The 18,960-nt window shown below is 57.3% G+C and overlaps 2 protein-coding genes across 2 annotated transcripts in view; both read left to right on the top strand.

Annotated features, from left to right (window-relative positions):
• Nucleotides 1–9,889, top strand: part of UBE2D2 (ubiquitin conjugating enzyme E2 D2) — a 113,820-nt gene extending 103,931 nt beyond the window's left edge. The window contains exon 7 of the mRNA XM_080804041.1: nt 9,780–9,889. Within this exon, the coding sequence (XP_080660167.1) occupies nt 9,780–9,825 (46 nt within the window). The 3' untranslated portion in view covers nt 9,826–9,889. The remainder of the gene's footprint in view (nt 1–9,779) is intronic.
• Nucleotides 9,890–9,942: 53 nt separating this feature from the next.
• Nucleotides 9,943–13,501, top strand: CXXC5 (CXXC finger protein 5; the record flags this gene model as incomplete). Its single annotated transcript, XM_080804036.1, has 2 exons — nt 9,943–10,851; nt 12,441–13,501. 2 exons carry the CDS (start codon nt 9,943–9,945, stop codon nt 12,483–12,485), a joined length of 954 nt encoding a protein of 317 aa, XP_080660162.1. The 3' UTR covers nt 12,486–13,501.
• Between the last annotated feature and the right edge of the window lie 5,459 nt (nt 13,502–18,960).

Genomic DNA, 18,960 nt, shown 5'->3' with positions numbered 1-18,960 from the left:
GCCTGCCTGGACATCCATCGACCTGGCCTGGGGGAGGTGGCAGGGGGTGGAGGGTGTTCTCTAGCACCATGGCGAGGCTCCTCTCCAGGCGCCCAGCTGTGGCATCTGTCAAGGTCAGATAGCGACTCCGGAACCAGCCGGCTCGGCCCCATGGCCCCTCTCGCCTCATTATTTTTGTGTTCCAGGGCTGCGGCGACACCTCCCTCCTTCCTCCTCAACCTCCTGCCTCTTGCCTGCCTCCCCCACGCCTCTGCAGGGAGGGACCTGCAGTCTGGGGGCTTTTGTTTTCCAGTTTTTTCCATACTCAGGCCGGGCGGGCGGGTAGACGCTGCTCAGAGCTGTTTGGTCTTGAACAGCAGACAGGCAAGGAAGGTGACTCCCTCGTGGCTGGGACAGGCTTTCGGCTGATGGAACCCTAGGTTCGTTTCTCAGGGGGACAGACTGAACGTGGTTGGAGCCCAGCCCCCACCACAGCCCCGGCACACCTGTGGGCAGCTTCCTGTTTCCATAGGGGCCCCAGCACCTGGCATCAGTTCCTGTCTGCACCATCCCCATCCCAGTTGGCCCCACACTTGCACCTCAGAACCCCCAGAAGCCCTGATACAACTCAACAGTGTGTGCACACGCATGTGTGCATACATGCGTGTGTGCGTGCACACGCATGTGTGCATACACACACTGGTAAACACGTGGCAACAGTGTGTTGATGCTCACGGACCAGAAGAACCCACAAAAATCCAGCCTTCGTGTAAACCACTGTAGCGTACACATACGCACACTCAGGCATGTACTTAACATCCGGGGGGTGTAGCTAGCACACACGAGGAGGTCACACAAAGACCTTCTCCTGTACTGGCATATAAGCCCTGTGAATACATCAGTGTTCCAACCCACAGGGGGCTGTCTGAGTCTGCACATACACCTGGGCACACCCACAGCCCCCACCGCAGACGCACACACACACACACACTCGTGCGTGTAGCATATACACTATCTGATGCACCTTTTAGGTGGACACAACACAGATCTCCTAGTTGGTGGTGGTGCTCCTCACCGTATGCACTTTAGCCAGAGCTCACTCCCTGAGGCCCAGTGTTCTGTGAGCACATTTATACCATCCAAGGGGCTTTTGTCCCTGACATGCTGAAGGGAGCCTGAGGCCTCCCCCTTGATGTCCTCTGTCCAGGGAGGCCCTGGAGAGTGGGAAATGGCAGTTGACAGATGGACTGTCCTACCATCCTGGCCAGCCTCTTTATGTACACCAACCTGGGCCCAGTAACACCCAGATGGAGGGAGAGGTGGGGTTCCAGGTACTTTAGGGGGACTTGTGGGTTCTGGCAGAGAGGCAGGCTCAAGGGGATGGCCTCTTAGGTTCTCTCTGGGTCCCTGCCCACCACTAGCCCCCAGTCAGGGTGTGTAAGTGTGGGGAGTGTGAGACGTGGGCAGACTCTGGGCCCCCCAGAGTCTCTGGGGTAGGCCTGGCCATCCACCCCCTTCCGCCGCCAGCTGTGGACCACTGTGACCACCCTTGAGAGGGGGAGCTGGAGGGTTAGCAGTGACAGGGCCCCTCACGCCCCCCACCCCCAGGAAACTCAAAACCCCGGGCCAGCCGCGGGTGGTGGCTTGGGGCAGGCACAAAGACGGCCTCTGTGCGGCCCGGCTGGGCTGCCCACAGGATTCTGGGGGAGGAGGCAGGAGCCGGTTTCCGTCCCATTCTGCTTCCTGCGGAGGCCGCTGGAATGCCCGGAGCTCTGGTCCAGCCTGGCCCGTCCGGCCCACCCGCAGCCCCTTCCCCTGTCTTTTCTTGGGCCTTAGGGTACAGCTGCAGACTTCCCTGCAACATTGCTGTCATATGTTTTGCCCAGAGCCCAAGAGCCGCCCACCCCAGAACCCCTAGGCTGGGCTGAACTGGACCTCAACCTCCCACCATGATTCCCCTTTCCCAGTCCCTCAGAGCCCTTGGCCAGTGTTGGAGAGCCAGGCCTTGGAGTCACACAGACCTGGTTTCGAATCCTGCCTTTGCTGCTTACTGACTTTGTGACCTTCTGCAGGTGACTTGACTTCCTTGAGTCTCAGTGGCCTCATCTATACATGGGTGACAGTACTAGTTAAAGAGTTATGGAAGAAATTCAGTGAGAAGATGTGTGTAAATTAGCACAATACTGGTAGAGTGAGTGTGCAACACGAGGGTCTGTGATTATCATGTTCTCTGGGGAGATGATAGCACTGGGAAGGACCTAGATGCCCCTCTCCCCAACATGCCTCATAGGGTCTCAGCCCCAGGACCTGTTCAAAGCCTTCTCTCCAGACTTCGGTTTCCATGTCTGCAGATCACTTCATGGGCAGATTCAGGTCCTCTGGGATTTGTGGGGTTGGAGGGGGTCACTATCTAGAGTCTTTTTTCTTGTGCCTTATGGACCCCTCAGGGATCACAACTCTTACAGTTTGGGGTGAGGAGTAAGAACTGTGCTCCATTGTACGGATGGGAAACTGAGGCTCATGATGGGGGAAGGAAGGGCACAGTCAAATCAACAGGAAGAGACAGGATGGAGCCACAAACCTAGATGTTAGAATTCTGGTCCCCTGAATTGTCCTGTTAACACCCTTGCTCCTCACACACAAGCCCTGAAAGGACAGATCCCCCCTCTTCTAATTCCTTGGCCCAGTTATCTCTGAGCTAGCTTTCCTCCCCTGTCCACCAGGAGGGAGATCCTAAGTTAGTGCGTGGCCCTGACCCTAGGTTGATGTCAGCTCAGATATATTACTTTGGGAAACATTAGCCTAGATCCAGAGGGTCCCCTTTGGAGAGGGCATCCCTTTTCCCTGCCTCACAACTGCTTATCGAATTGCTTGCTCTAAATGGGCCAATCATCGTGCTCCTTCAGAAGGTGTGTAGGAAAATTCAGTGAGACAAGGCATACAGCGTCTGGCGCACAGGAAGTCCTCCTTCCTTAACATAGTAACTTATCCTCATGGTTCCATGTTGCATCTAGAGAAACAGACTCAGAGGCCATATGCCAAGGTCACCCAGAGGAAAGGGCCTTCCTGAACCTTTGACTGTTGGAGAGAGGGAACCTGGCCTGACGGAGGTGCCTGGTGGGGAAGCTTTTGTCTTTATCAGAGGTGTCCCAGATCACTCCCTAGAGCCCCAGGTCGGGGCATACCTCCTGGCTGGGGCCTCAGTGTTCCTTTCCATAAAATGGGCTGACCCCCTCCAGCTGTTTTTGGGGAGCTCTGTAAGGGAGAATAGAGCCCCATGGACTCCTGGGGTTTTCTTTAGCATGTTTTCTTCTTCAGGCAATGGGCTTGTGCCTGCCTTAGGTGAAGGGTTCTAAGAGGGTCAGGGAAGTAGGATTCTAGTCCCCTGTTCTGTCTTAGGGAGATTCTAATAGTGCTGAGGGCAGGCCTTGCCCTAGGCCATCTGCTGGGTATTAGTAGTGGTCAGTGTGTGCTCGTGTGTGTTCATCTGTAGTTGGAGATGTGCCCTGTGGTCTCGGGTGAGGACTGTCTTTCTCCCATTTCCAAGGCCAGTGTCTCCATGTGCAGCGCCTTGGGCCTGAGTGGAACTTTTTTCCCCTTCTGGAAAGTCCCTAGGCTGAATCACGGAAATCAGAGATGACGCCCCCACCCCCTGCCTCCCCAGCTTGCTCAGCCTCAGCTCAGTTCAGCCACCAGAACCTGTTGTCTGTTCTCTTCATCACCACTGGCTTGCCTACCATCCGTCTGTCCATCTCAACTCCCTTGGAGGCCAAGAAGACCAGCCACCATTGTGGGTGGAGGGTCATGAAGAGGGTGTAACAGGAATGTCAGAAGTGCACAGGGAGGGGCGCCTGGGTGGCTCACTGGGTGAAGCCTCTGCCTTCTGCTCAGGTCATGATCTCAGGATCCTGGGATCGAGCCCTGCATCGGGCTACCTGCTCAGTGGGGAGCCTGCTTCCCCCTTCCCCCCGCCTGCCTCTCTGCCTACTTGTGATCTCTCTCTCTCTGTCAAATAAATAAATAAAATCTTAAAAAAAAAAAAAAAAGTGCACAGGGAAGTTAGGGAAGAGTGTGAAGAGCTAGATGGAGCGTGCAGGTCGGCAGTGCTGGCCCGCCCGGACAATGGCAGAACGGTGTGCCGGGCTAGGCCGCTGGCTTGGGATCCTCAAGGACCCACTGGAATGCACCCTCCTCCAGGAAGCCTTCCCTCAGCAGGAAGGATGGCTGGGAGTTTGTTCTAGCCAGCGAAGGAGCAAGAGAGGGATGGCACCTTGCTCAGACCCTGCCCTTGGCTATGGTGGTGATGTAGCACAACTCTATAAACTTATTAAAAATCATTGAATTGTACACTTATAAATGGATAAATTTTATAGTGTGTAAACCATGCCTCAGTAAAGCTGTTTTTAAAAAATCCTACCCTTGGCCTCAATGCCCTGCCCACTTGGGACCCTGCCAGCCTCACGACCATACCTCACACCCTCTTCCCCATTTTTTTTTAAGTAAACTCTACCCTCAACGTGGGACTCAAACTCCCCACCCCGAGATCAAAAGTCCCACGTTCCACTGCATGCTCTCCCAACTGAGCCGGCCGGGCTCCCCTCTTCCTCTTTTCTTAAGAACTATTTCAGGCTCATGTCCCCTTTGGTAACCTCCCCTCCTCTTTAAGTCACAGGCTAGCAGTTCCTTCCTCCAGAAAGGCCCCCAGTGCTCCATTTGGTTGCCTTCCCGCGCTCATTTCATATTGGTTCATGTGACCATTGGTCCAGCCCTTGTGTGCTCCTTCCCGGGCAGTGCCCAGTCCGAATCCTGCACTGTCTCCCCAGTACTGCAGGGCATGGGGCTGTTGTTGGTTAATCAGGAGGAGGGGACTTGTGCAACTGAACATCTAGAATACCTCACTGTGGGCCACCTGTGTGCATGTCTGTATGCGGACATCCCTCCCCCCCACCCCCAGGCCTCTTCCCCCACTGCTGTCTCGCCTGAAGGGCTCAGGCTCTGTCTGGGGGGTGTGTCCTGGTTCCCCTGGGGCTCAGGGTGGAGTGAGGGCATTACCATCACCTCTGGTGACCTCATTGACAACTGGCATTATGATGTCGCTGGCCCAGCATTCCGGGTTCCTGCCTGGGCATCTCCAAGCCCCCCAGGTGAAGACACTCCCCTGGGGTCTGTGACAACTCGCCCCCCATCCACATAACGGTGACAGTTACGGTAACAACCGGGTGTGGGGGGCAGTCTTGGGACAGATGGGTTACCGTGTCCTGGGCTACTTTGTCAGTTGCATAGGTAGAGCAAAGGTGGTCACACAGCAGAGGGACTCATACTTGGGCTCTGGGTTCAAATTCTAACCAGTCATTTGACCTTGGCCTGACAGTTTGATCTTCTTTGAGCCTCAATTTCCTTGTTTGTGATGCTGCTTAATAGTTCTTTCTTTTTTTTAATATATTTATTTATTTATTTATTTGACAGAGCGAGAGAGAGCAGAAGTAGGCAGAGCAGCAGGCAGAGGGAGAGGGAGAAGCAGGCTCCCTGCTGAGCAGGGAGCCCAATGCGGGGCTCGATCCCCATGACCCGAGCTGAAGGCAGAGGCTTAACCCGCTGAGCCACCCAGGCGCCCCTGCTTAATAGTTTCTATTTCCCAGGTTTCCATGTAAAGCTTAGGAGCGTAGGGCAGGAGGATACAGTCAGTGCTCAGTAAATGCTTACTGATAGGTTTACTTAGTTAATGGGACTCTGAGGTCACTTGGTGCTGGGAGCTGGTTGGAGAGGGGTGGGTCTGTGTCTTCTGCGGCTGGCTTGAACCTGGGAGTAGAGGCAGGGGGATGGTCCCAGTGTCAGGAGAGTGGCTCCAGCTTTGCCTGCCTGTCTTCCCAGCTTAGCCAGGGAGCTAGCACCCATAGGAGGTTGGGGCCCGAGGCCAGGCCTTGAGGCCAAGAACCCATTGACCCTCAGGCTCCTCCCTATCAGTCTCTGCTTTGCAGCCATGGGCCAGAGTGGGCTGGGGTCCACCCGGCCCCTGCCTTCCTCTCAGAGCCACGGGCATGTCCAACCGCTTTCTCTTGGTCCCCAGGTCCCTGAGTCTAGGATTCTCCTCGGCGTTATTTCCATGTCTATCAGACCCTCAAGTCTCCAAGATGGGCTAGGAGCTTTGGATCTCTCTGAGCCCAGTCCCTCTGTTTTCTGCTTCTGTGAGGCTCTGTTCTCTAACCTTGACCCTTTGCCCTGTCCTCTCCAAGTCCCTCTTTCTCTGACCTGCCCCTCAAGTTCTCTGTCTCATGATCCTCTGTCTGCACCACCTGTCTCTGTTCTTCTGCCGCCGTGTCCCCCTCTGCCCCCCAGCTCTCAGGACTGGTTCCCCCCTTCACCCCCCTCCCTCTGCTCTGTCCCCGCCCGTCAGCCCCTGGTCCCAGCTCCCGGCCGGCCCGGCTCCTGCATGGACAAAGGGGTCCTTTGTGGGCTGACCGCGGCTGGCAGGGCGGCGGGGCGCTGGCTCCGCATTGCTGATGAAACGGAGCCCTTTGTTGTCCCTCCTCAGGCGCAGTATTTCTTTTTGGGGGCTGGATGCGTTCCTGGCAGGGCCGATGATGGATGCGCCCGCCGCCGCCCGCCTGCCCGCCAGCTTTCCCTCCCGCTCATTCCCGCTCCGCTTCAACGCAACCCCAGCTCCTCCCCTGCTGCCTGGGCACTGCCAGGCCCTTCCTGGTCTGGGAGGGGGCTGCTGTGTGCCTTGCAGTAGAGGGCTGGCGCCTGGGAGAAAGAAGGTCTTATGTCCTCCCCTACCTTGAGTAGGGCAAACAAACCCTGTGGTCAGTGGTCCACTGGGACCAGGTCATCAGCTTTTCCCAGGGTCTAAAGGAGAAAGATGAGCCAGATATAGGGGCAAATTTGGAACAAGCTTAGAGACCGGGCCTTGGAACTAACTAGATGTTGGTATCTGCCCCACTCTGGGGTTTAAGGACAGAAGTTCACCTGGGTGCCAGTCCCCCTTGTTTACTCCCCACCTTCTGCAGCTGGGAAATCAGCATCTGCCTGCAGCACCTGTTTGATGACATATCACGTCCTCTGCTCCATAGCTCAGTAGGTCCCAGGACCCTGAGGGGCTGGGAGAGGGAAGTCCCTGAGGAAGGACAGAAAAAGAAAAAGAAAAGAAAAGAAATGATCGGAGAGATTCAAAGAAGGGCCAGAGCTAAACAGAACATGAGGTTTGGTCCCTACCACAAGACTCAGGATGGAGACAAAAGCAGATAGACTGAGCCAGAGCTCCGGCCCTGAACGCAGTCCCCGTGTTGGAGGGAGCTGACTTCTAATTGACCTGCCTGCCCTGCACACCGAGCCAGATCCCGGAGCCTGGAGGGGGGAGGGAGGAGAGCAAGAGTAGCGTTAATGCAGCTATCGATTTCTGCCACCAGCCAGCAGGCCGCAGAGGCGGGGACACAGAGGGGGGCTAGGGCGCAGGCTGCTCCCCTCCCTGCCTCTCTCCCACCTCTCCAACCCAAGGGCTCCTGCCTTCTCCTGTCTTTGCTCACCGGGTCTGGGCCTGCAGGCACCCTGTGCTCCAGGACAGAGTATTTGAGCTCGGATGGGGTGACGGTTGTTGGCCCTAGTCTCCGACACCTAGCCAGGGTCACTGCTGTCTGGAAGGGTGCTGATTTCTGAAGGAGGGTCTCAAGAGCCACCCTGGGCTTAGGCCTTAGCAGGTGGGACGGAGCATAGCTATCTTAGGTGAGCCTCTTCCTCTTAGTACAACACTGACCCCTGTGGTACCCCCAGCCCAGCCTGACACCCTGCCAGGCCCTCCTGGGTTTGTCCTGGTGGAATATGCCAGCTGGCCCACCCTTCCTTACCACCCATCTACCTTCACTAGGAAGGAGTGTACATGGGGCCATTGCCCTCTAGGGAGAGGCAGGGAGCATCTGGCTGTTTGCTGAAGCCTGCCATCTTTGCCTCACTCAGATGGAGCTTTGCCTTCTCCTACACTTGCTTCTCCTTATGGCCACTCCTTAGCAATCCCAGAGCAGGGGGCCCTGCCAGCCTAGGGCCTCAGTGTCCTCCTCTAGAAGAGCAGAAGTTTGGACTACATGACCTCCCAGGGACCAGGCCCCGGCTGAGTCCTGTGACTTGGGGGATGGTGGGGTTGCCTGGGGACAAAGATGTATGTGTGCCGCCCCCAAGGCTAGGGCCGGACAGGCCCAGCCAGATGTGCGCCTCCCCCTTGAGCCACCAGCTGCTCAGGCTGGGCCCTCTTCTCCGTCTTCTCCCCCTCCCCCCCAGGGTTGCTGGGTCACATCAGGCAGGCAGGCAGGGAAGGGACCTTAGAGAGCCAGGACTGATGAGGAATCTGCCACTCCACTCCTTCTGGACAGTTCCTTCCAGAGTGCCTGGCCAAGGAGCCCTTAATCCTGGGGCTTGAGCACAGCATGCTTGTCCTAAGGGGCACCTCAGAAATGTGGTTGTGGCCAAAGAATAGACTCTGTTCCCTGGAGGGTAACACCCACTCTCATTCCCAGCCTGCACCAGCCAGAGGCCCCTCCTGCCCACAGCCTGCCCCTGGGCTCTCACTGGGACCTCATCCCAGACCCATCTGGGAGCCAGGCTGAAGCACAGCAGGGAAGCCTGAGTAGAGACAAGATGGGGTCTGAGGTAGTGATGACTGTTTTTGAGAGTGAGGAGGAAGCGTGTGTCAATATGTGCCCAGCATGTCCCCCTACTCTTAACAGGAGAGGGCTTATCCTGTGCCACAGTGCTGCCTGCCCTCTAGCAGGAAGATACATGCTCCTTGAAATAAGGATTCTATGCTCTATTTGGCAACCTCTTAAAGTCAGTTTCCTTTCCTTGCAGGACTTGTCAGAGCCTTGAGATAATCCATATGTATTTAGGAATTGACAAATGAGAGCCCGAGAGCAGCTTCCCAGACCACTTTTTTTTTTTTTAAGATTTATTTATTTAGTTTAGAGAGCGAGCACGCATAGTAGGAGCACAGGCAGGCGGAGGGGCAGAGGGAGAGACTCTCAAGCAGCCTCCCGGCTGAGCGCAGAGCCCGGCAGAGCTGTATCCCAGGATCTTGAGAGCATGACCTAAGCCGAAATCAAGAGTCAGACCCCCCCCCCAACTGAGCCCCCCAGGCATTGATTTCTGGTCTACACCTTCAAACTTTGCAGAGACTATTCCAAATCCTTTTGTAGATGGGTCAGAGAAGGAAGATTAGGAAGCAGAAGGTGACTCTATAACCTTCTGAGGTTAACAGACATTTCCAGTTCTTTCCTACCCCCGCCCCCAGCCCATGAAGAACTGACCAGAGATCTGAGCTGTACAGATCCGGGCTGAGCCTCTGCCATGACACTTGGTAACTGCATATTCATGGCCAGTTCTAACCCTTGTATAAAATAACCACTACTACGAAATGTGCTTATGAGTCGTAACTGAAATAGTATACAGATAGGGGCGTCTGGGTGGCTCAGTCAGTTAAGCGTTTGGCTGGAGTTTAGCTCAGGTCATGATCTCAGGGTTGTGGGATCGAGCCCCACATGGGGCTCCGTGCTCACCTTGTCCCTCTCCCTGTGCTCCTCTCTCTGCTCATGCTCGCTCGCTCGCTCTCTGTCTCCTTCTGTCTCTCTAAATAAAATCTTGGGGGGAAAAAACCAGTACATGTAAAAAATACCTAACCATGTTGGGTCCAGCGTGTGATAAATGCCCAGCAGGGCTTGCGTCTGTTAAAATGGCAATACTGTGGCTGGTCCTGGTGGGGACATGGGGGAAGGAGATGCTTACCTCCGCCCTGACCCTGTGCCCTCTTGTCCCAACAGAGTGAAGACCCTTCCACGTGGACAGCTGACCATGTGCCTGCCCTGAGCAGCAGGCCGTCCAGGCATCTCGGTTGTGGGCAGCTGGACCGGCGTTTGTCCGTGGACCCCCCCGCAGTTGGCAGCCCCCCACCCCCAGCAGTGGGCTCTGGGCCCCGGCCCCACCATGTCGAGCCTTGGCAGTAGCCCCCAGGACAGTGGTGGCAGCAGCAGCAGCAACACCAGTGGCAGCAGCGGCCCCAAGGCAGGAGGGGCCGACAAGAGCGCAGCGGTGGCCGCGGCTGCGCCAGCCTCAGTGGCTGCGGAGGATGCGCCACCCCCCGAGCGTCGGAACAAGAGCGGCATCATCAGCGAACCCCTCAACAAGAGCCTGCGCCGCTCCCGCCCTCTCTCCCACTACTCCTCCTTTGGGGGCAGTGGTGGCAGCGGCGGCAGCATGATGGGCAGTGAGGCCGCCGAGAAGGCTGCCGCTGCTGCCGCAGCCGCCTCCCTGTTGGCCAATGGGCACGACCTGGCGGCGGCCATGGCCGTGGACAAAAGCAACCCTACCTCAAAGCACAAAAGTGGTGCTGTGGCCAGCCTGCTGAGCAAGGCAGAACGGGCCACGGAGCTGGCAGCCGAGGGACAGCTGACGCTGCAGCAGTTCGCGCAGTCCACGGAGATGCTGAAGCGCGTGGTGCAGGAGCACCTTCCGCTGATGAGCGAGGCGGGTGCGGGCCTGCCCGACATGGAGGCCGTGGCAGGCGCCGAGGCCCTCAACGGCCAGTCCGACTTCCCCTACCTGGGCGCCTTCCCCATCAACCCGGGCCTCTTCATCATGACCCCGGCCGGCGTGTTCCTGGCCGAGAGCGCGCTGCACATGGCCGGCCTGGCCGAGTACCCCATGCAGGGAGAGCTGGCCTCCGCCATCAGCTCGGGCAAGAAGAAGCGGAAACGCTGCGGCATGTGCGCGCCCTGCCGGCGACGCATCAACTGCGAGCAGTGCAGCAGTTGTAGGAACCGAAAGACTGGCCATCAGATTTGCAAATTCAGAAAATGTGAGGAACTCAAAAAGAAGCCTTCCGCTGCTCTGGAGGTAACGACGCCTTAGAGGGAGGTGTGTGGGCTCCTGTGTCTGGCCGGCAGTCTGAACCCAGCCCCACCCCACCCCCGGCCCTACTTTTCCTGCCTGGGCCAGTGTCTGGGGGCCGCTCAGCCAGTCGACCCCTGGGCCCAGGGGTTCTGGAGCAGGCTCCCAGACACCAGTTCACCGCCCAGAAAGTCAGAGCCACATCTTGAGATCTCAGTAGGTCATAGTTCACAAGGCAGGCAGCAGGTTCCAGGTGAGGGCCTGGCCTTTGCAGCCAGGCCCGGGGATTCTGAACCCCTTCCTGGAGTTTTGGGCCAGCCATTGAGGTTTCCGTATAGATCCTAAGTTTCTGACTTTCAGATGTGTCCTAAAGCTTCCAGTCTGTGCCCTGAGATTCTGGGGCTCTCCCTTGTCCCACGTGAAGGGTTCTGTCCTGTGGACCATGTGGCTTTTAAGGGTAAGCCCTTCACTTACCCCTTCAGAGCCCAGCCTTTCCCCTAAGGCCACCCTGGTGCTCATTGGCCTGAGGCCTGGAAGAACCCTGTGTCTAGATATGTCATTGACAGAAATTGGTTTTTTGGGGGGCCTCAAGGTCAGTCTGGCTGCGTAGGTAAAACGGCCAGGGGTCCTGTGGGCCTAGGGTGAGGGGGTGGCTGTGATCCTGGGGTATAGGCCAGGCCTGTCCACTTTGGCATGATTGGCTTTGTGGGGAAATCACCACATAGCCACATGGTCGAGGCCAAGGCAGCCCAAACAGGAAGGGGCTTAGAACAGGCAGAAGGGTTCCCATGCTGCTTTCTCTCCACCCTCATGGCAGAGCTTGTCCCTGTGCCCCAAGCCGTGGCAGTCTAGTGGTGGTGCCAGGCCTGGGTACAAAAGCATCTTTTCAGCCTGCTGTCCCGGCCCCGGCCCCGCCCCTCTATGAGTGGGCCGGACGCAAATGTTCAGAATGGTTGGAAAATAATAATGACATCCCGGCTGTGACTGCTACCCACCCCCAGGCCCCAGACCTCATATATCTGCTCTTCTGCCCAGAGAACACACCTATATGCACACAAAGGCACCCGCTGACATCTCATGTGGACACACACACACACAGACACACCCCTTCCCGCCCGGTCCACAGTCTTAGCTATAAATGTAGCCTCTTAACACAGCCAATATCCTTCCTCCCCACCCCGGCTGCATACACTACTACCCACCATAGCACAGCTCGAGGTGCACGTCTGTACAGGCCTCCAGTGCGCACGCTCCCTGCTCATTCAACAGAACCACGCACACAGCCCCCTGATGCACCACAGCCACCTGGCGCTCGTGGCCTTTGGACCAGGGGAATGGGTCTTCCTGTTTGGAAGCAGGGTTCCTGGACACAGTGGCTCAGGGGGCCTCAGGGTGCTCCGGGCCCTCCAGCGGCCCCACGGGCCAAGCCTTCTTCTCTGGCCCGGTCAGGATGGCAGGACCTCCATGGGGTGGCTGCCTTTTACTCCAGGCCCGTCCCTCCGCCATGAGGCCGTCCACGGGGGAGCGTCTTTGCACCAGGTCCCGCCGGACCCTGACTGAACTCTCTCCTTGTTTTTGTCTCCCGCCCCCGCCAGAAGGTGATGCTTCCGACGGGAGCTGCCTTCCGGTGGTTTCAGTGACGGCGGCGGGAACCCAAAGCTGCCCTCTCCGTGCAATGTCACTGCTCGTGTGGTCTCCGGCAAGGGATTCGGGCGAAGACAAACGGATGCACCCGTCTTTAGAACCAAAAATATTCTCTCACAGATTTCATTCCTGTTTTTATATATATATTTTTTGTTGTCGTTTTAACATCTCCACGTCCCTAGTATAAAAAGAAAAAGGAAAAAAAAATTTTAACTGCTTTTTCGGAAGAACAACAACAACAACAACAAAAAAGAGGTAGAGACGAATCTATAAAGTACCGAGACTTCCTGGGCAAAGAATGGACAATCAGTTTCCTTCCTGTGTCGATGTCGATGTTGTCTGTGCAGGAGATGCGGTTTTTGTGTAGAGAATGTAAATTTTCTGTAACCTTTTGAAATCTAGTTACTAATAAGCACTACTGTAATTTAGCACAGTTTAACTCCACCCTCATTTAAACTTCCTTTGATTCTTTCCGACCATGAAATAGTGCATAGTTTGCCTGGAGAATCCACTCACGTTTATAAAGAGAATGTCGATGGCGCCGTACCGAAGCCCCTCTGTATCCATCCACACGTGCAGAGCTGCAGCCAGGAGCTTGCTGGGGCGGGGGGGAGGTGAGGGGGGAGCAGCCCACCCACTCCCGGGCCGCCTACGCTGTACTCTCCCGGTCCCCAGAACAGGATCCCCACCCCGACAATGATGATTTTGCGAAAATGAAAGTTCTGTTCCTTTCTCCATGAGATCTGGGGAGCCCATGTCTCAATATTTCTGATCCTGGCTACTCCCCTTAGAGAAAATAAGTCCTTTTTTTCTGGCCTTGCTGATGGCCACAGAAGAAAGGGCTTCTTCGCGTGGCCCCCTGCTGGTGGGTGTGGGTGCCCGGGGAGGGGGCCCCCTGCTGCCTGGGCCCCCTTGCCCACGGCCAGCTTCCTGCTGATGAACATGCTGTTTGTATTGTTTTAGGAAACCAGGCTGTTTTGTGAATAAAACGAATGCATGTTTGTGTCACGAAGCACCACTGCTGGCTTCTTGCTCTCCGGTTTGGGGGGCTGGCTTGGGGGCTGTTGCTGGGCAGGGGTGATGTGGAGCCACCTGGGAAAGGAAGAAGGATGGCCCCGGGACATGGAGAGTCTGGGATCTCTTGGGGAGTCGGGCCTGGCAGATCCTGAAGGGGGGTCAAGCAGGAATAGCCAGCCCAGCTGGCATGGTGGAAGTGCCGTTAATCTGGAAATGGCTGGTTCTGGAACATTCTAGCCTGCCTGATTGTACCCCCTACCTCAGAACCCGGACCTCCAGGGACCTTCACTTACCTGGGGCCACCTCCTCTATTTACCTAAGTCAGCAGGGCCTGGCCACTACGGAGCAGCCAGCAGGACCGGAGCTGCCTGTTCGATCCCTTTCTTGCTTTCTTGCAGGATCTGTTGCTCCCCCAACCACTGAGGTGATCCCCAGGGAACAGTTTTAACCCAGATTTGTGGGGACCTGACTGCCCAGAATGCACACAGAAACACCCCTACCCCGCCATACCCCTCTTTGGGCCTGAGGGCGGCTGGACTGAAGCTGGGGTGGTGTGGGAGGGTATCCTTGGCTCCAGTTCTTGAGCGACTTTCCCCACCCCCAGAAAGTTTGTTGGCGCAAGGTCGTCTGCGACCTCAGAGGCCAGATGTCTGGGGAAATCACCACAGAGCCACATGGTCTAGGTCAAGGCAGCCTGAACAGGAAGGGGTGACAGCTGCATGGCCCCCACCCCTGCACATCACAGAGGCGGGCCTGCAGGCTGAGACCCATCATCTACTTGACGGGCATTCTTCCCCACCCAGCTGCCCCGGAGCCTGGCTGAGGTGGAGGCTAGACGGGAAGAAGGACTTCCTGACAATGGCAGGGGCCTTGCTTCAGGTGGGTGAGGGCTTTTTGGGGTGAGGGAAGGGGAAACTTGTGAAGGGGAGTGGGCAGTGGTCTGGGGAAGATGGTCTGCCTCTGCTGTTGTTCCCTGGAGGAGAAAAAGCAGCCCATATGGGGTGGGGGCTCTGACCCCCACCCCCTTCCCAGTGTCACAAGCTCCCTTGGAGCACCAGGAGCCCGGCAGCCTGGCCTGGCACAGCGGGGGCAGGCGGGGGTGGTGGGAGGCAGCTTTCAACTCCCGCTCTGCCTGGGAAAAATTCCCTTTCATGTGGCTGCCTGTGATCTCTCCAGGCGGTTCTGCCGAAGGGGGGCGTCCAGCAGGGAGTGGGGGGAGGCCTTGCTGCCAGGGGCACCCTCATCCTCCACCTCCCCACCCCCGCACAAGGCAAACTGCAGCACCTCTAGGTCCTGCAGTGGGCAGGGAGGGTCTTCCTGGGGGGCGGCTGGGTGGGAAGCCTGGCCAGCAGGGGGCACCCAGGCAGGAGGCCCCGCCTGCCCCCGCCCTGCTGCTGGCAGCACACAGGCCGCAGATGGCCTCGGCCAGCCCTCATTGGCATGCCTACAGGTGTGGGGTGGACGGCTCCAGTGCCAGCCCGGAGGGGGTTGCTGTGACTCAGCCAGCCTGGACCTTTTTAGTGTGCCAGCCCACAGCCCGGCCATGGCTCCTGGGCCTACCCCTCAGCACACAAGCCCGAAGGTGGAAGCCCCTCACCCCTTGCAATTCGGCCTCTGCTTGTGGAAATGGGAGGCCATCCCCTCTGTGTGGAGGAGGGCCTGGCTGGGGTGGGGATGGCTGTGGGCTGAACACATGGTGAGACCTTAGTCCCCTCATCTGAGAAACAGGGACAATAATGGTCTCTCTTCCATAAAGTTGCCTGAGGATGAAATGAGATCACTCTAGGGAAGGGCCCGGCTCATCATAAGCAGTCGGTTAAATGGCAGCTGGTGTTGCTAATTTTAAAGCTATTCACCTGAATCTCACCAAGGTGCCCCCCACCCGCTACCCAGGGTGCGGGTCCTCTCTAAAGCCCTGGCAGCCTCACCTTCCACTCCCTGGGCTAGTGGCCGCCCCATCCCCCAGCGGGCTCCAGCCCTGGCCAGACCTGCTCCAGCATGTCTGTCTCTAACCACTTCTGGCTCACTGTCCCTGAATCTCTCTCCTGATGGTCTCTGTTGGTCTCTGACTCTCTTCTGTGTCTCTGTCTTGTCATCCTCCCACGTCTCTGAGTGCCTGTATGTCTCTCCTGTCTCCTTGAGTCTCTCCCTGTATCTAGTACCTCTTGTGTCTTCTGTTGCCAACTCACCCCTGCTGCTCTCCTGCTGACGGAGAAGTACTTAGAGGCAGGCTCCCTGTGGAGCTGTATGCCCAATTCCCCTCCCTAGGGGTGCCCTCCGCTCCCCTCTGCTGCCCTGCTATTGGGAGCCTGACCTCCTGGTGACCTGAGAGCCTTCAGCCTGTGCTCTCCTTTCCCCCGCCCAGATGGCAGGGGTGCTTGTGGGTACACACGGGTCTGGAGACAAACCCAGCATCCATCCAGCCGTGTGTGTGTGTGTGTGTGTGTGTGTGTGTGAGAGAGAGAGAGAGAGAGAGAGAGAGAAAGACAGACAGATTTTGAGACAACCATGTGAGGCCTTGTGCAGCAGTGTGGCTGTGTGTGACACGAAAACAGGCCTGTGACTGTGTGGCAGGCTCTGGGATGCCTGTGGGTTAGGGTATGATGTCAGTAGCGCCACACACTGGGATACTCAGTGATGTAGCATGTTTAGTCCTATGATACTGTGTAGTCTTATAGCAGAGCCAGTGTGGTGTGTGACACGGGCCGCCAACTCTGTGTGTGTGACATTGGATCTGTGACACTGATGTGCGGCATGCACGAGCCTGTGACAGACACTGGCTGAGTCTCTGTGGTTTGTGACATTGTATCTGTGTAACCCTCATGGGTGTGGCCCTAAGACTGACACCAGGGATTCCATGGGAGGGTGTGATACTGGCCGTTGACCAAGCTGGGACCCTGTGACACCACTTGCGTAACCCTGGGTGTGTGCTTATGACATGGCGTGTCACTGTGCACCTGTGATCCTCGCGGGGGGCTGACACTGTGTGCCATGTGGGGCTTGGTGTCCCCCAAGCGTTGCTTGGGTCTCTCCCCCAACAGCATGCAACTCTGAGAACTGTGGTGTCCCTAGCAGCCTCTCTTAGCTGCAGCCGGGCCCTGAGGCCCAGTCCGGGTGGGGGAGCTGGCTTGGGGGCAGCAGGCGCGGTTCCCACGACTGCCACGGCCCCTCTCCCGGCTCTACCACCAGCTCCAGCTCCACAGAATATCCTGGCAACCCCAGCCTCTTTGTTCTCTGTGGCCGCCAAAGGCCTCTCCCCACCCCAGCCTGCCCAGCGCCTGCCAGGCGCCCCCTCCCCTCCAAAACACTGGGGCTTGGCCTGACCTAGTCCCTTGGTGCCCTTACACCCCCACCGGCACTGGGGCCCGCGTCTCAGGCCCTGACCTGACCGGCATCCAGCTGGGCCTTGGACCCTTTGCTGGGAGCTCTCTGCTGCCCTGCTGTCCAGGAGGGAGGCGGCGGCCCGGCCCTGCAGTGGGCTAGGTTCGGGGCTGGAGCTGTGTTCTCTGCACGGATACTTCCCTCTGGTCCAAGGCTAGTTGGAGACTGTCTTTAGTCTGGAATGGTTTCAGGTTGTCGAGTAAGTTCACTTATTTGGCTTCAGAAAAATCAGGATAGGGATTATTACTACCTATTTTATAGATGTCCAACTGAAGCCCAGAGAGAGTATGTGACATGCCCAAGTCACAGAGCAAGATGGTAGCATGGGTCTGATTAGCACTCGTGCTTCTGGCCTTTACTCCTTGCACCAGGCTGCTTTGGGAGGACCATGTGCTTTCATGGGAGGGAAAGGGGACCTGGGAGTCTGAACACATGCGTCCTCTTCCCTTGGTCACCATGTGTCAATGTGTACGTGCGTGCATGCACGTATCTGTGTGCACTCTTGATGGGTGACCTTGGCCAACCACCCTTGCCTGTTTCTAGGAAAGAAGGGCAATGTGACCAGGGATATGGGGGTGGGGTGGGGCACTCGGCAGGGTGCTTTCCAGAGCAACAAGTACACGTCACAGTGCTGAGACCCACAGCATCTTCCAACAGCGATGTGGGGCTGTTGGCTCAGGGGCAGATTTCGCCTCAGGGCCTTAGCCTTGATTCCCAGGCTCGACTTAGCTCTCCACAGTCAAAAAGGAGGTGGTGATGGCCACTCGGCATGGCTGCCGTCAAGGCTGCTTAGGCCTGACCTGATTGCAGCAGCAGCTCCCACTCCCTCCCAGGTGCCAGAGTGGATGGATGGAGGTCATTGTGTAGCCCGCCCGGGGCCCCCCCACTGCCCACCCGGGGCTCTATGCTGACAGGCAATGCTGACAACAGCCAAGGTGAGGGAGGGACAGGCAGCCACCAGCATATTAATAACATAGACCTTGGCCCAGGCACCCTGCAAGCAAGTAGTGGGCACAGAGAGGCCCAGCTGCCCCCCAAGGTCACACAGCCCTGCAGGTCATCCTGTCCCCAGAGGTCCACATCTTCCCTGAGGATTGGAGAATGGCTGGGGGGGGTGGCGGGGCTGCAGGAGGGTCCCCCTGAGGCCCTGACCCGGCTGCCAGAGCGGACACTTTCATCTCTCTTCGCCTGTCGACCTGCCATCCCTCAGCGGCATTAAATTCCCCTCCTGCCAGAGAACAAGGGCTGCCTCAGATTCCAGGCAGCAGGGCGTGAAGATGGGGCGGGCCCGCGGGAGGAGAGCAGAGGTCCTCCAGGGCTCCAGGCCTGGGTGCAGAGTATGTGGGGCAGGGGGAAGGGGGCGCTGGATCTGGGGGCTCTGCAGGCCAGCTACCCCAGCCTCCTTATGCCCGATGATGGGTCAGAAGCTTGTCCGTTTTCTGCTGCCTTCTCCCTCCTGACTGATGCCTTCCTCTTCAGGTACTTTCTTCTCTGGGGCCCTTTTAACCCCAGCAGGCCACACTGCGTCCCTGGGCCATCCCAGTCACGTACTGATCACTCTGGGTGGCCTCACCTGGCTTCAGGGCTTCGGCCTGCAGCTGAATGGAGATAGCATTTGGCACCAGGATGCCTCTGTAGGCTGAATAAACACATTATCTCCTCTTTCTGGGCCTTTTTTTCCCTCTCTTGCATTTTCGACCCCAATTAGAGTGCTGTTTGCAGGTGGGGGACTTACTAGAAAGAACCCCCTTTCCCTATCCTGCTGGAACCCCCATACTCTGCATCTCTACTCTTGGTTAGAGGTGCTGATGAAGTCTCGGGGCTCACATGGCATAGAGCTTGTGGCCCCAGGTGCCAGGCCTTGGGCGGGTCTATGGCACTTCCTTGCCCACCTAGTCTTCCCAGTAACCCGAGGGGAGGGCATTGATAAGTTACCCCATTGTACAAATGAGAAAGTTGAGGTTCAGAGAGGTAGAAGTGGAATGACACACACGGTCACCCAGCTGGGTTCCTCTGGTTTCAGAGGCCAGCCCTTAAACACCTGGTTATGCTTCAGGCTCAGGCTGGAAGGAG

Source organism: Martes martes (assembly GCF_963455335.1).
Source record: "Martes martes genome assembly, chromosome: 5".
Lineage (NCBI taxonomy): Eukaryota > Metazoa > Chordata > Mammalia > Carnivora > Mustelidae > Martes > Martes martes.
The sequence above is the reverse complement of the archived record's forward strand: the minus strand, read 5'-3'. Positions and strand labels throughout refer to the sequence as shown.